This window comes from Bipolaris oryzae, assembly GCF_000523455.1.
Source record: "Bipolaris oryzae ATCC 44560 unplaced genomic scaffold scaffold_57, whole genome shotgun sequence".
In the NCBI taxonomy this organism is placed as follows: Eukaryota; Fungi; Ascomycota; class Dothideomycetes; order Pleosporales; family Pleosporaceae; genus Bipolaris; species Bipolaris oryzae.
The window spans coordinates 90,540-104,375 of record NW_006911333.1 but is presented as its reverse complement, the minus strand read 5'-3'; the positions used below and the strand labels follow the sequence as shown (position 1 = coordinate 104,375).

Here is a 13,836-nt window from a genome sequence, read left to right as displayed (position 1 = left end):
CAATCATTTACACCCACTTTGGCGCGTCTGAAAGAAATTGCACAAGGTCGAGAACCAGGTGTGGAACCAGGGTGGTGAGCATAACATGCGAGCGTCTCCTGCGATTGGCTGCACAGGCATGCTCGCTATAGCGGCCCCCCCTGGTAGGCGACGGAATTATCTTAACGAGCGTTTTATCACAACCATGGTGCTGGCAGGAATAGGCGGCTGTCTCGTGGCGGGGACCGGTGTGTAAGGAGCACGAGCCCGGTTTCACGACGATGCTCTGCCGAGGAGCAATTTCGTGATGCGCCGCCAAGGGCATCAAAGCAACACGACAGTGGCTGATTGAGATTATCGGTCCGTTGCGGCGGCACACCGCGCTGGTGCTTACGGAAACGACGAGCTGAACACTGCCTTCGCCTTGCCCCTGATGTCGTCGTACGCAACAGGCAATCCGCACGACGCTACAGCAGAGCACTGCGCTTGTTCGTGTACATTCCATGGAAAATAGTCGATGCACAATGTGGCAGCCCGTACTATACTAGTACCAAAATGAAGCCCCACAGCAATGCCGCAACGTTTCGGAATTGCCTGCACAACGTCTCGCTGTTTACTCTACCTACGACATACGACGGGGTACCACGCCTGATCGCAACGGATGATTGCAGCAGGCATCCAGTGTTGGCGTCTCAGGCAACATGCTATTTTGATGGCTGGCCGAATCAAGTATGCCAAACAGAATCATGACAGCGGTATCGAAGACGGATGGAAGCATGCTCCCTTCTCCATCCCCACATCTGCCCTGCGTCGTGCGGCGGCAGAAGGTAGATGCACATCCCGTCGCTGTTCCACTGTCCAACGTCGCAATGCGCCAGGCCTCTGCGCGCCTGGGCTTCTGATCGCACGGAAAACCTTATGTTGCTCGGACAAGAAGCATCAAAATGCAAAGATGTCCTCTATGCAAAAAAGTCTTGCTACCTTCCTTCACAACCCCGTTTCCATACCACGACTTCAATCTTCAGACAGCGACTTGCCAGGCCTCCAGTTCCTATATCGCTCCGCCTCAGCTGCGATTGTATGGGGAACGTGTTGGTGTAGTGCCTGCTCAAAGTGGCGCATGTAAACCTGAGGTGCGCTGTCCGGACACATCGTGTAGTCGGTAATTGCCAGTTCAACAGCGACAGCACACAGGCCGCTAATATCTGCGCCACTGCTGCCCTCTGTTCGTTTGGCAACAACATCCAAGTCAACGTCGGCTGCGAGCGGTCTCGATCTGGTATGAATTTGTAGAATTTGCTTCCGTGCTTCTTCCGTCGGCAGACCAATGTGGATGTGCGCATCAAACCGGCCCGTCCGAATAAGTGCTGAATCGAGAATATCGGGCCTATTGGTTGCGCCGATGATGAAGACATCCTTTAGCGCCTCGATACCGTCCATCTCGTTGAGTAATGTCGTCACAACATTCAACCCACTGTCCTGCGTCTTTTCACGCGACTTTCCGATGGAATCAATCTCGTCAAAGAAGATGATGCAAGGTTTCGCTGCTCGTGCTCTTCGGAAAACATCCCGAATTGCTCGTTCAGACTCACCCACGTACATTTTGATGAGTTCGGATCCCTTTACGGCAAGGAAGTTCTGCCTGCTTTCAGTCGCGACGGCCTGTGCAATCAGGGTCTTCGCGCATCCCGGTGGGCCGTAGAGGAGAACGCCTTTGCGCGACTGAGGCCCACCGAATTTGACGTCGAGGTCAGGGTACTAAGCGCGTCGTCAGTCTCCTTTTGTTACTCGGATGCGAATAAAGTTATGAGGCAGGACAGGGATCTGTGTGCATCACGAACATGTGAAAATTGATGCTCACGTACCTTGAACGGGCGAACGGTAATGGCTTCTAGCACAGCCCGTACATGATCCAGGCCAGCAATGTCCGTCCACCTGACTTTTGGCACTTCGAGAATGCTATCCTTTAGCACCGTGGGACGCACTTGCTCTATCACGGCCTCAAAATCCTCCTGCTCGACAAAGTCGGTTTCTTCATCTACCTTGCCAAGCTCGGTCTTGTCTTTCCCGTTCAACAACTTGTCTATCCGCCTCGTATGGTGCTTCCTAGCAAGGTAGCAAAGACTAGCAATATCGCGACCTACGAAACCGTGTGACCGTTCTGCGAGAGCGCTCAGGTCAACGTGTGGGATATTGCAAGCAGGCCCCAGTATCTGGCGTATAATGTCTTCTCTCTGCTTTGCATTTGGTGGTAGCAACTCAAGCTCGGTCTGAAAAGCAGTCGCTGTTCGAAGGCTGGAGTCCACATCATACACGCTGCGCGCTGCTGCTACGACAACGACTTGGCTTCCTCCCAGAGTAGCGAGCTCAATTCGAAGCCTGTTTACTAATGAGTCGGCCTTGTCTAAAAGCCGATCTAGATTGTCCATCAATATTAGGCTTGGCTGATTTTCACGGGCATCTTGGAAGACATCAGAGAGGGCTTTGGCTTGGCCTTTGGGATTTGTATCGGGATTGATCCTGTAGACTTCAGTCCACGGACACTCGGCGAGTCTCTCAAGCAAAAGAGTCTTTCCAGTACCCTCTGGCCCGTGCAAAAGGAAGGTGGTAGGCCCAAGAAGGTGTCGGTTGTTCAGATAAGGTTGGCTGTTGGTAAGAAAGGAAAGATCTTCATTGATGGCTGCAATGTGGTTAGAAAGACCGCCGATCCCATCAGGCCTTAATTGAAGTACACCTGACGGCTTTGGGGGCGACTGTTCAGGCGTGAAATCACCCAAAGTGGTGATGTGAGTAGCAGTCTCATCAAAATATACGGCATGTTTCTCGGTCGGGAGTGGGTCAATACTTTGCACTGTGACCCGGACCTTTTGGCCTTTTTGCCTGAAGCTCTTTTGCTGAATTGGAAAACTGCATCCTGGCAGGAGGATATCTGTGTCTGCTGCTGCACAAGAGTTAGAAAAGTAGATGCAAGACAAGGTTGGCATGTTTACCCAGTGCATGGCGAAGCCAATATAAAAGTTGCTCGCCCGAGGCAAACTTGGCAGTCTGAGTTGGTGACTCGGAAATGCTGATCTCGATTGACTTGAGAGGCTTCCACGAGGCGGCCTTTTCAATGAAAACAGGATCATTGAGCGCGAGGTCATAGTGCTCCCGTAAAAGATCGGTCACCTTGGCAATGGGTTTGTTCCCGGCGTTGGTCTGCGAGGCGAGCCATGCAACAGCGTAGCCTCTGAAGCCTGCTGCAGTGCTAAGCCGGACGCAGTCGCCATTGCTGAGCCCGAGAGCCTTGAGTTCTTTGGCCGACAGATGGACGCGAAAAGCACCGCCCTCGAGCGCATTGGTGGGAATGCTAGGCGGATTGCGCTCCAGCGGGCGCAGGGTATAAGTAGCAGCCGGACTCATGTTGCTTTTTCCTGTGCGCACGTAATGAGGGGGGATTTATGAAGGGGCGCGTTTCTGAGGAGGGATGGATTCTTGTACGCATGTGACTCGCATGATGCGTCTACTGCATGTGCTCACGAGGATTTTTTCTCCGCAGAAGCCGTGAGCAGGTCAAACATGCGACGCTCGCCTAATTTCCCTTTTGGGCTGCAACCGACTGTGGTGGTAGGAAAATAGAGTGACTAAGCGACATGCGGGCTAAGCCGGATTGGGCCATTAGCGCCGTATGCCTTCTGCAGCTTTTCAGTGTCGACGACAGGCCCAAGAATCGCAGCTGTGCAATGTGACCAAGCCGCGCAATTGATGCCACCGCCGCGCCTCTCTCGACATCTGCGGCCATGTCACCTCCCAGTGACCGCGAAGCAGGTTCGTGGCGTCCATGCCACCACCCGCGCCAGACACTCGACCGCCGGCAATGACACCCCGCAGGCACGCACTGCCAAAGGCGACAACAACGAGGGCAGTGCTCCATCCCGCCCAATTGACTCGCCCAGAGACGGCCCAATTGAGGAGAAGCCCTGGTGGAAAAGAGTATTGAACCATGTTACTTCCTTGGGGGCTCACGTTGACCCCTCCACATCCACTGAGCCCAAGTCGGAACCTCCACCACCGCCTCCTCCTCATGCCAAGGACCCAGGACGCTCTGAAGCTCGCCTCCACGAAGCAAACGGAGCAATACATCAGGACGAACAAGACCCTGCGCATGGGAACCATGTGAGAACTCGTCGCAGAGAGAAGAAATCTGCGAAGCGGAAGCAGGACCATGTTTCGACTACCCAGCAGACTGATATTGCAGCCATGCGGCAGCAAATTCAACAGCTCTCTCAACAGATCAAGGCACTGCAAGCCCACCTCGAAGTAAAACTTACGGAAGGGCAGTCGTCGTCGTCATCTTCGCATACCTCTGCTGTATTAAGAGCTACGCCTGTGAAGAAACCACAAGCAACACAATCCAAGACGCAGAGTCTAGACCCGGCTCCCCAAACCCAGACTAGGCGGCGTAAAGTCCGCTCTGACATAATAGCCCCCAGTGAGATAGAGAGTCTTCTGCGTGCCGCCCAAGCTGCTTATAAAAGCTCTGTCATAGAATCTCTTGACGTCGTTCGGCCTCTTGCAAAGCTTCGTTCTGACCTAGTCATACCTACAGCTCTCTCCCTTCTACGTCACTTTCATACCACTCAACGCCTTGCCATGTTCGATGACGATCAGTTAGTCATTCGCATCTGTGCGAGATACAAGAGATGGATGGATCGGCTTGCCTCAAAACTGTCCAAGCCCTCGAGTGAAGCGCTCAGCCAAGTTAACTCTTTAATGGCCAGCGATGTTGCCAAGTACGCGAAGACGCAGCTACTTGGCGATCCTATTGTTTTCCTCCTGGAAGCCTGCCATGATCGTCGCGTTAGCGTAGCTAAGTGCATCCAAGAGATAGGCCAAGAGCTGGAAAAGCATGAATCTCCGATACTCAATTTAGTTGCGAACAATTTCCGCACGCATATTGAGGCAATAGCCGACCGGGCTTATGAAGAAGTAGATCGTCGCTTATTGAAGGCACTCGGAGAAGTTTGCGTTGCACGGAACGTGCTAGCGAGAGCGAGACGACCTGGTCGGATGACATCCCCCATCTGGATTTTGAGGCTCGAGAGAAGCTCTGCAATCTCGGCGATGAAAGAGAGCGCGGCAGCGGTGAGGGAGTTGGAGAAGGAGTTCTTGTCAATGCTTCCTAAAGGGAATCTGCTGCACGACACGACGGCCGACTTGGCCTCAACTCGTCTTGACAAGGAAGTAAAGGCTCCTGTTGTCGATGACACAGATGATGGACAGAGGATGATGCGCCAGATCCATACACAGTCGCGCTCGATGATATCTTCTACGAACTTGAGGGTGGATAGTAAGGATGGCAGTCATGAGGCGGCTAGGGCTGAAGAGGATCCAGAGGCCAAGCAGGACGTGTCATTTGACGATTCCTCCCAGTCGTTACCACCCAGTGAGGAAGTTAGCGAACAGTCGCTGCTTGAAGAGCTCTTCCCAGAAGCGCACAGTGCTCCACCGCCTCGGCCGACGGAAAAAAGCAGAGATCAATATCCCAGGCTGGAGCTACCCAAGTCAATTATCCCAGAGCTTGTGGGTGGGCCGCGGAAGGTGAATAAAGGGGAAACGGAGCCGTTTCAGCAACATAGGGAGCAAATTGCTGTGCTCCAGCTGACCAACTGCAGCACTGGATTGACCGAAGCCGACTTTCGTCGCATCATACCCAAGGGCAAGCACCTGGAGGGATGGCGGCGAGACAGCGACTTCTACAAGGTCATTCCTGGGCGAGACCCTTTGAGTCTGGAACGCTTGCCTTTTTACTATCTTCTGTTCAAGAACACAAAGGCAGCGTTGGCATATCAGAAGAATGCTTCGAGACTGCACAAGCTCAGCGCCCGTTATCAGCCGTCAAGCATCCTATCTGCCATTCCTCCACCCAAGGGGTTTCTCGAGGACGGCGAAGACATTGGTGCTGCAGTAGCTTCGTACAACCTACTGCCCAAGGATCATGCAATGAGTCTGAATGTGCTTATGCAGCCGTACAACCCAGCTCTACGGTTGCTGATTGAGCGGGGCGGGTACCAGCCGATTGCACCCGGTGTGGATGAAAAGGGCAATCGCATCTGGCGGGTGCTCCTGCACATTGAAGGCTACGAACCGTCTGCATCCGACATATACATTGCCGTTTGCACCGACGCATACAGGCAGGGAAGCCTGGTGCCGCTGCGAAACGAGTCGCAGTCGTCAATCCACCGGCTGCGCGACATGATCAATCTCAAGATGTCGAGCAAGCTCGTTTCGTCGAGCCGGCCTCGGGCATACGGCACCTTTGACCACTCTGATTCTCCGCTTGTGAATGCTATGTCGTCGTCATCGTCGTCGTCGCCGCTGCCGTCTTCGATGGAAATGGCGTATGATGACCCGGAGATTCAGAGCATGATGGGTAGCGCGGACGAGGACCGGCCGGCGGCGCAAATGCACCAGGAGGTGATGAACCGTGTGTACAACCGGTGGGTGCTGGACTTTGAGGATGAGCATAGTGCGCGGAGATGGTGTCTGCGATGGCATCGTACCGTGTTTCCAGAGCCTAGTGGTGGAGACTCGGTGTGGAAGGATAGCGAGGAGGTGAGGATGTGTAATGCAGAGGTGCTTTGGTGATGGAGGGAATGGAAAAAGAAAATATGTGTTTGTATTTGTATGTGTATATAGAAGTCTAGACATGTGAGCTCATGATATCTGTTTGTTCTTGTGTGTACACGTTTATCGTGGATTCGTTTATTTGCATGTGTATGTTATAGTAAATGGCTATGATTGCCGGGTATCATTCGCTCCTTCCTTACGCCGTAGTTGAACCTGCAGTCCCAATTCAAAGACACAGTCTAAGCAGCTACATCCGACTTGGACCCCCCGCCCATGGTCAGGAACGCAGGACTCCAGTACTCATTCTCGCCTGCTTGGGTATCCACCCACACCAGGCTGTCTGCCATGAGATCCTCGATAACAGCATGAGCTCTGGGTCTTTCCCAGTTCAAGTTGACCTGCAGCATAGACAAGGTCACGTAGCCAAGCAACTGGATGGCCTCGAGAACGGTACTTTGATCGACATTAAGTTCCTTGGGCACGCTCCGAATCAAACTGCGATGTCCGATTTTAACAATGGAGAAACACGAACCGAGTGGAGCCAGAGCATCAACAGCACGCTTGATGTCGTCGTCGGAAACGGTCATGTTGCCGCCTATGCGGGTGGATTTGGAGAGGCGAGCCTGCAGATCCGACAGGGAGATTAGGCCGCCGTTTTCAGCGCGGGTGGCGCGGCATTCCTCTACGATCTGGACGCCGAGGTTGAAGTAGAAGTCGTTGAGGTTGGGGCCCAGGAGCTGCGTCCAGATGCTTTCGCCGCTGGCGGTGCTACTGGCGTCTTTTGCTGTGCTAGGTGCGGTGTCTTTGTGGTATGAGGAGGCGAGAAAGTCGATGTTGAGGGCCGAGCACATGCGGGCGAATTCAGCGCGGAAGGCCGGGTTTGCGCGGATGTCTTTGGAGTGGGTGATTGCGAAGTTGTGCAGGAGGGACTGGAAGACGGAGAGCTGGGTGGAGAGCGAGTCGGCGTTGCGGGTGCGGAGGGTGGCGCCGTGATTGGTGTAGTGGTGGTTTTGCAGGCCGCGCGACGAGAGCGACGACAGGCCTGGGGTGCGGCGGCGGTCCATGGCGGGCAGTGGCACAGGGTGCGCTGTGTGTTGTACAACGAGTGTACAGTAGGCGATGGTGTTATGGGTGTGTTGGAATAGGTGCGTTGCCGCGAGAAGCAATGGGCGGGTAGAGAGAGAGAGAAAGGGCCGGAAGGCTACCTAGAGGGGCATCGAGCTGCAGGGACGATGCAGTGGGCTGGACCCTATGATCGCCAGCGGAGAGGCTGACGGCGTATGCAATATGTACCGTAGTATTATTAACCTGCCAAAGCCAAAACCCGCGTGTGCACCTTGTTTCAGTACGTGTGTGTGTGTGCTGGTCTTGTTAGCTTGTTGCGTGATGTCTCGTATCAGCAGAAGGTTGGGCGGGGTAGTAGTGTAGTGTAGGTGTATGAGGAGAGAGTAGAGTAAGTAGAGTACAGCAAGGACAGCCGACACGGCCCCATACTTGGACACTACTATATATCCATACTATGCACATGGCATGCGACGCGCGCAGATGGCGTGCGTCGACAGAGAGCAACAACCACAACACCAGCAAGACCGTGAGCAAGATGCCCGTACTCTATTCACGGCTATCCAGCGCGGCAGCACATGGCCCAGCCAAACTCTATACGGTCTGCATGACGTATGGCGTATGGCGTCGGTCAGACATCGGTCGCATTGCACCCCCCCAAGTTGTTGGAGCGCTACTTGCTTGCATGGCTGTCTGCGTCTAGGCACTCTGCTCTAAGTAGATGCGGACGCAACCGTCCTCTGTCCCCCCCATTCTCCTTCTCCTTCTCCTTCTTATTCTTCTTGTCTATGATTTTCTCGATTCGCGCCCCTGTCTCACACGCTCCTTTGCCAAACATTTGATTTGACTGCACCCTGGCCTGACCTGGACTAGTACTTACTGCGCGCGCGTTCACGTGTTTTTGGCGTCCAAGCCATTTTTGGACCCTGCCTAGAATTCATGATACCCCATTTCTCCCCGGCTCATGTCGAGCTTTGCGAACAGCCTCTCCTCAAGATCCTGCGAAACACCTGGTTCGACGAACTCTTTCGCCCCAGCATGGACCCGTCCACTATTAACAATTGCGTGCTATTGTTAGACCTGCCACCAAAAGCCCTCGCCGGCATCGACCTGCTATCCTTTACCTCGTCACCGCGCTTCCGAGGCGTCCGAAATGTCCCCCACGGTCTACACTTTGTCTTTGCCGCCATCGATGGCGCCATGTCAGTGAGGCACGGTGCATGGTTTTATGTCACGCCCGGCGTGGGCTCGCCACAAGTTTTTGTCAAGAAATGGGATCAAAGCACCGAGGATCTGGTGGCGGAAACATCGCAGACTGAGGTTCTCAAGCACAAGGCCAACCTCGGCAGCATATGGAAAGACGGCCTGACGCCCTATCGGCAGACGGTGCAGGAAGGCGACTCGGGCGCGGAAGACGGCTGGAACGAAGAGTGCACCGACTGGAGTAAGCTTACCACACACATCACGCCTACAATACTGTCGAGGATATGCGGGCTGAATCCCGACCACTGGAACTTGACATCGGCATCGTCGGCCTCGCAGGACCTGGATGACATACCGGGCCTGGAATCGAGCAACAGCATGTTGCGCCCGGAGAAGGAGCTAAGGTTCCTGCCAATTGATTTGAAGAAAACATGGAGAGAAGGAGCGACCGGCAGGGAGCGCACAGAGGCTGCACAGGACCGGTCCTGGTTCCTGGGCGACCTCATCGACAAGCACTGCCAGGCAGGAGATGAGCAGGGCCGGGAGAATGAGATTCTGGGAGAGCTGCAATTTGCCTTTCTCATGGTCCTGACGCTCAACAACAACTCTTGTCTTGAACAGTGGAAGCGACTGCTGCGACTGCTACTCACCTGTCGGCAAGCAGCCAAGGAGCGCTCTCATCTTTTCCTGGACCTTTTCAAGTGTCTGCGTATCCAGCTTGGCCACTGCGCAGACGCCGAGGGCGATTTATTCGACATGAATGACGCTGGCGGGGGATTCTTGCGACCACTGCTGGGCCAGTTCCGAAAAGGGCTTCAAGACTTTGATGGCAAGTGGAAAGCTGATATGGTTGATGAGGTGGACGACTTGCAGGAGTACATGGAGAAGGAGTTTGGATGGCAGCCCGAAGGCTCGTATCTGAAGCGGGGCATGTTGGAGTTGGAGGACGGAGAGCGCGTGGAACTGGAAGTCAATGGTGCAGATGCAGAGGACGAGGTGGGCGACTATGCGCCGACCATTGTTGACCTGACCCCAGAGCAGCACAAGATGTTACATGGGACAGATTCTGAGCCGGCCAAAGACACCAAAGACACCAAAGGCGATGCAGATGAAGAGTCAGAGGACGACGTCGATCTGGAAGACATGGATACACGCTACTGAGCGGCACGCACAGCCAGTAATACGAAGCCGGACTGCCAGGTTACCGGCTTCATGTTAACGAGTGTCTGACGGGCGCTAATCAACATGGACGCTATGCCATCAAGAATAGGTGGCTGCAGGAACCGGCCCATGGTTTCATGCAGTCGGAGGAAATGCGCTAAGATACAAAGTAGGTACACGTGTGTTGATCGCATCTACGCCGCAGCACAGCCCTGCGCAGTACATAATGTCTAATGCCATGGTTGCTCGACCCGGAGTTGAGGCAAAGAAACGTGACGATACAAGGCAGAAATTACAATGGCTTGCGAGTGCCGGTATCCGGGACGGGACCAGCAGGAGAATGTCTCTGGCCCCCTAAGTTATATCCGATGCCGGTGCGGTTGAACGACGTATGGAAATTAGGCTTGCGGCCTTCCCGCCCTCGCCAAACCCTGCTGCGCTATTAACCCGCCTTGTCTCGAAAAGAACATCAGCCACAAGATGATTGAGGCTTGGGCGCTTCGACCCTGCAGGCTCAACGGCGGTTTTTAGACGACTGGGGTGGGGGAAAATGGCCCATTGGGCGGGTGGAGGATCTGATGGGGGCCAGCGCGCGCAATGGGCGAATGATGGTGATGCACGACTCGAGGCTGTGCCCACGAGTACGCCTGGCGCCCCTCAACTTTAGGCCCCCGTGCGGTGAATGATGGAGTCTAAGCGACGACGGTGCGCCTGAAGGGCTTTAATAGACTTGGACGCTGGCCCTCGTTTGCTCTTGACGCGTTGTGCATTACCTTTGAGAGAATTGTTGTTGCCGTCAACCAGTACCTCGTGCACGACGCATTCGAAGCTACATACCTATCGAAACCATGGAGAAGCCAGGTGGTAAGTGTTGAGAAGTGTTGGGCCTGTGGGCCTGTATGCGGAGCAGTTGTTGGATTGCAGCACGATAACATACGTGCTGTGCTGTGTTACCGTACCACGTTGACGATGCATGTACAAACGTTCCAGCTAACCGCCACAACAGTACCAATGCAAGCCTATCCCCAGTCGCCTGAAGCCACCGGCCAGCCACAACCGCCCGTTTACGCACAAGATGCAAACGCGCACGCGCAGCAATACTCGCAGCCACCCCCACAAGCCACATACCCGCACCCAGACGCCAGCGTCGCCGGTTCAGCCCCAGGCATGCCACCGCAGCAAATGCCCGGCACACAGTACCAGAATGCGACGCCCATTGCCAATCTGCAGCGCGGCCCCGCGCCCGCAGACTGCCCTGCATGCGGCCAGCGCTCCCTCACAAACGTCTCGTTTGAGACGGGCAACACGACGCATGCCTGGGCCTTTGGCCTCTGCTGTTTGTGCTGCTTGGGCTGCATCCCCTACGTCATGAGCTCGACAAAGGACGTCCAGCACAAGTGTGGCCGCTGCGGCGTCTTGCTCGCAACATGGCATCGCAGTGGCAGCACTGAGGTGCACATCCATTCTTAGACGGTTGGAGTAGACGCAGGTGAAGGAATGAGCAGGGGGAGGGGGGGGGGAGGAGGAGGGGAAAGAAGATGATACCCATTGATTGATGCGTTTTCTGTTGTCGTGTTAGAATTGACGTGTACGTACTGTTTGTTAGGCTGTTGAGCATGCATTTGTCTTGCCGGAATGTAAAGCATGCAGAGATGTTTGTCAAGATATACATCGGGGCATTTCAGCCAAAAGAGAGCAAAAAGAGATTGACTTGCACGAAAACGTGTCTCGTGACTCGACACATTCATTCACAGCTCAGTCAAATCGGGTATCCTGTGACGTCACGCCCTCTAACCTCTTGCATCATCACACCGCGGACACGCAAACTATCTCTCCATCACTCCCCAGCATTCGGTACATTAGGCCCGTCGTAGCGTCAGCGCATGGTCAAAGCAATACACGCTCTAATGGCTACACGGCACTGAGGAGCCACAGATGCCATCATCGTGCGCTCCACCAGCCACACAAGAGCCACAAACGGTCCTGCCAAGCTTCCACTTTGCAAACCAAGCTTTTGCCAACTTGCTTGGTCGGGTTAAGATCGACTATTATTCCCTCGTCTGTTTGCGCTTTGAGCACGCCTGGACTGTACTGTGTAACAAGGTTGGCCAGAAAGCAGGTTTTGTTGCTGCGAACCGCCCTGGTGGTGTGCCTGTGCGACAAAGATGATGCCGAGTGACGACTTTTGCTTGCAGCCCTTTAGGCGGGAAAGTATCTAAGAGAGTGCAAATATAAGCAATCAAGCCGCTGCTTGTGAATTCGCTACTCACCAACCCTCTCTCTTCTTCCTTTGTTGTACTCGCCTGTACAGTCAGGCGGTTCGAGTGCCTCGTACGTCATTTACCACTCGGGAGACTTGCCTCGCCAGACACCCACAAACAACACCACCATGGGCCTGTTCAACAAGCGAAACACGACGCCTGTCGCCGCCGACACAACCACTGCGACTGGCTCGCACAGAGAGAAGAGACCAAGGCGTCACTCCAAGTCTCACTCGTCATCGTACAACTCCAGGCCAAGCTTTGGACAATGGCTCAAGGCTACTTGGCTCGACATCCTGACCATGGCCGCCATGGGTGCCATTGGCCTGGGTGTCTACATGGCCGATCCAGCCCCTAGCCGCAGCTTTCCCAGTACGTATTCCCTTCAGCACACAAAATCTTTACCATCTAACACTCTTCTAGTTGTCTTCCAAGATGGCGAGATTGTCTACCCAGAGTTTGCCTACCCCCTGCGCAACGAAATCATACCCATCTGGGCCGCCGCCCTCATGGCCTTTTTCATCCCCTTTGCCGTCTTTTTGATCGTGCAGATCCGCGCCCGCAGCTTCTGGGACGTCAATAACGCCACTGTCGGCCTGTTATACTCCCTCATCACCGCTGCCGTATTCCAGGTCTTCATCAAATGGCTCATTGGTGGTCTCCGCCCTCACTTTCTCGCTGTCTGTAAACCCGTCATTCCTGAAAACCTTCGCTCGAGCGTCGGTGCAGCCGACAACGGTATTGAGTCTGGCAGCGGCAATGGCAACGTCGCCAATGGATACCGCCAGATCATGTTTGACAAGAGCATCTGCACTGGCGACATGAACGAAATCAACGATTCTCTCGAGTCCATGCCATCTGGTCACACCACTGCTGCCTTTGCCGGTTTCGTCTTCCTCTACCTCTACCTCAACGCAAAGCTCAAGGTCTTTTCCAACCACCACCCCGCAATGTGGAAGTTGGTTGCTCTTTACGCTCCCATTCTTGGTGCTTGTCTTATCGGTGGTGCTCTTACCATTGACGAATACCACAACTGGGTAAGTTTTTTTTTTATCAAACGTACAAAGTCCCGATATACTCGAAACTAACACAACACAATAGTACGATGTCCTTGCGGGCGCCGTCATCGGCACCATCATGGCCTTCAGCGCCTACCGCATGACCTACGCATCCATCTGGGACTTCCGCTTCAATCACATCCCCCTCATGCGCCACGCCCCCTTTGTCTACGGCGCTGGTCCTAGCTCCTTTGACGGCTTCCACGACGCCATCTTCACCCGCAAGGCTGGTTGGGGCACCCACGACGCAGGTAGCTGGGGTGGTGCGCCCTTTGATGCTGCTGATGGTCCTAGGGGTACCATGATGCCCCAGGCTGAGGGTCCCGCTGGTTCGCACGTCAACAGGAAGCCTGTTGGCCATGGTGCCGGTGTTGGCCATGGTGCCGGTGTTGGCCATGGTGTGAGGGGTGAGCATATGGTTTAGAATTGGGTGTGGAACGATTGAAGGAATGAGTGACTGAGTGACTGAGTGGTGGTGTATACCATTGATTTGGTCTAGTAGT

General features: G+C 54.4%; 6 protein-coding genes across 6 annotated transcripts; 4 read left to right on the top strand and 2 right to left on the bottom strand.

The window, feature by feature from the left end:
• Positions 1 to 993: 993 nt before the first annotated feature.
• On the bottom strand, positions 994 to 3,381 carry COCMIDRAFT_94252 (uncharacterized protein; the record flags this gene model as incomplete). The annotated part of the gene is made up of 3 exons (XM_007689402.1): positions 994 to 1,737; positions 1,845 to 2,920; positions 2,970 to 3,381. The coding sequence occupies 3 exons, from the start codon at positions 3,379 to 3,381 to the stop codon at positions 994 to 996; spliced, it is 2,232 nt and encodes a 743-aa protein (XP_007687592.1).
• A 1,896-nt stretch (positions 3,382 to 5,277) lies between these two features.
• COCMIDRAFT_36420 (uncharacterized protein) lies at positions 5,278 to 6,606 on the top strand (the record flags this gene model as incomplete). Its single annotated transcript, XM_007689386.1, has 1 exon — positions 5,278 to 6,606. The coding sequence occupies one exon, from the start codon at positions 5,278 to 5,280 to the stop codon at positions 6,604 to 6,606; it is 1,329 nt and encodes a 442-aa protein (XP_007687576.1).
• A 221-nt stretch (positions 6,607 to 6,827) lies between these two features.
• COCMIDRAFT_25987 (uncharacterized protein) lies at positions 6,828 to 7,652 on the bottom strand (the record flags this gene model as incomplete). The annotated part of the gene is made up of 1 exon (XM_007689371.1): positions 6,828 to 7,652. The coding sequence occupies one exon, from the start codon at positions 7,650 to 7,652 to the stop codon at positions 6,828 to 6,830; it is 825 nt and encodes a 274-aa protein (XP_007687561.1).
• Positions 7,653 to 8,589: 937 nt separating this feature from the next.
• COCMIDRAFT_36418 (uncharacterized protein) lies at positions 8,590 to 10,014 on the top strand (the record flags this gene model as incomplete). Its single annotated transcript, XM_007689385.1, has 1 exon — positions 8,590 to 10,014. One exon carries the CDS (start codon positions 8,590 to 8,592, stop codon positions 10,012 to 10,014), a length of 1,425 nt encoding a protein of 474 aa, XP_007687575.1.
• An 848-nt stretch (positions 10,015 to 10,862) lies between these two features.
• Positions 10,863 to 11,484, top strand: COCMIDRAFT_25985 (uncharacterized protein; the record flags this gene model as incomplete). The annotated part of the gene is made up of 2 exons (XM_007689370.1): positions 10,863 to 10,878; positions 11,021 to 11,484. The coding sequence occupies 2 exons, from the start codon at positions 10,863 to 10,865 to the stop codon at positions 11,482 to 11,484; spliced, it is 480 nt and encodes a 159-aa protein (XP_007687560.1).
• Positions 11,485 to 12,403: 919 nt separating this feature from the next.
• Positions 12,404 to 13,757, top strand: COCMIDRAFT_36416 (uncharacterized protein; the record flags this gene model as incomplete). Its single annotated transcript, XM_007689384.1, has 3 exons — positions 12,404 to 12,647; positions 12,699 to 13,312; positions 13,377 to 13,757. 3 exons carry the CDS (start codon positions 12,404 to 12,406, stop codon positions 13,755 to 13,757), a joined length of 1,239 nt encoding a protein of 412 aa, XP_007687574.1.
• Positions 13,758 to 13,836: the final 79 nt, after the last annotated feature.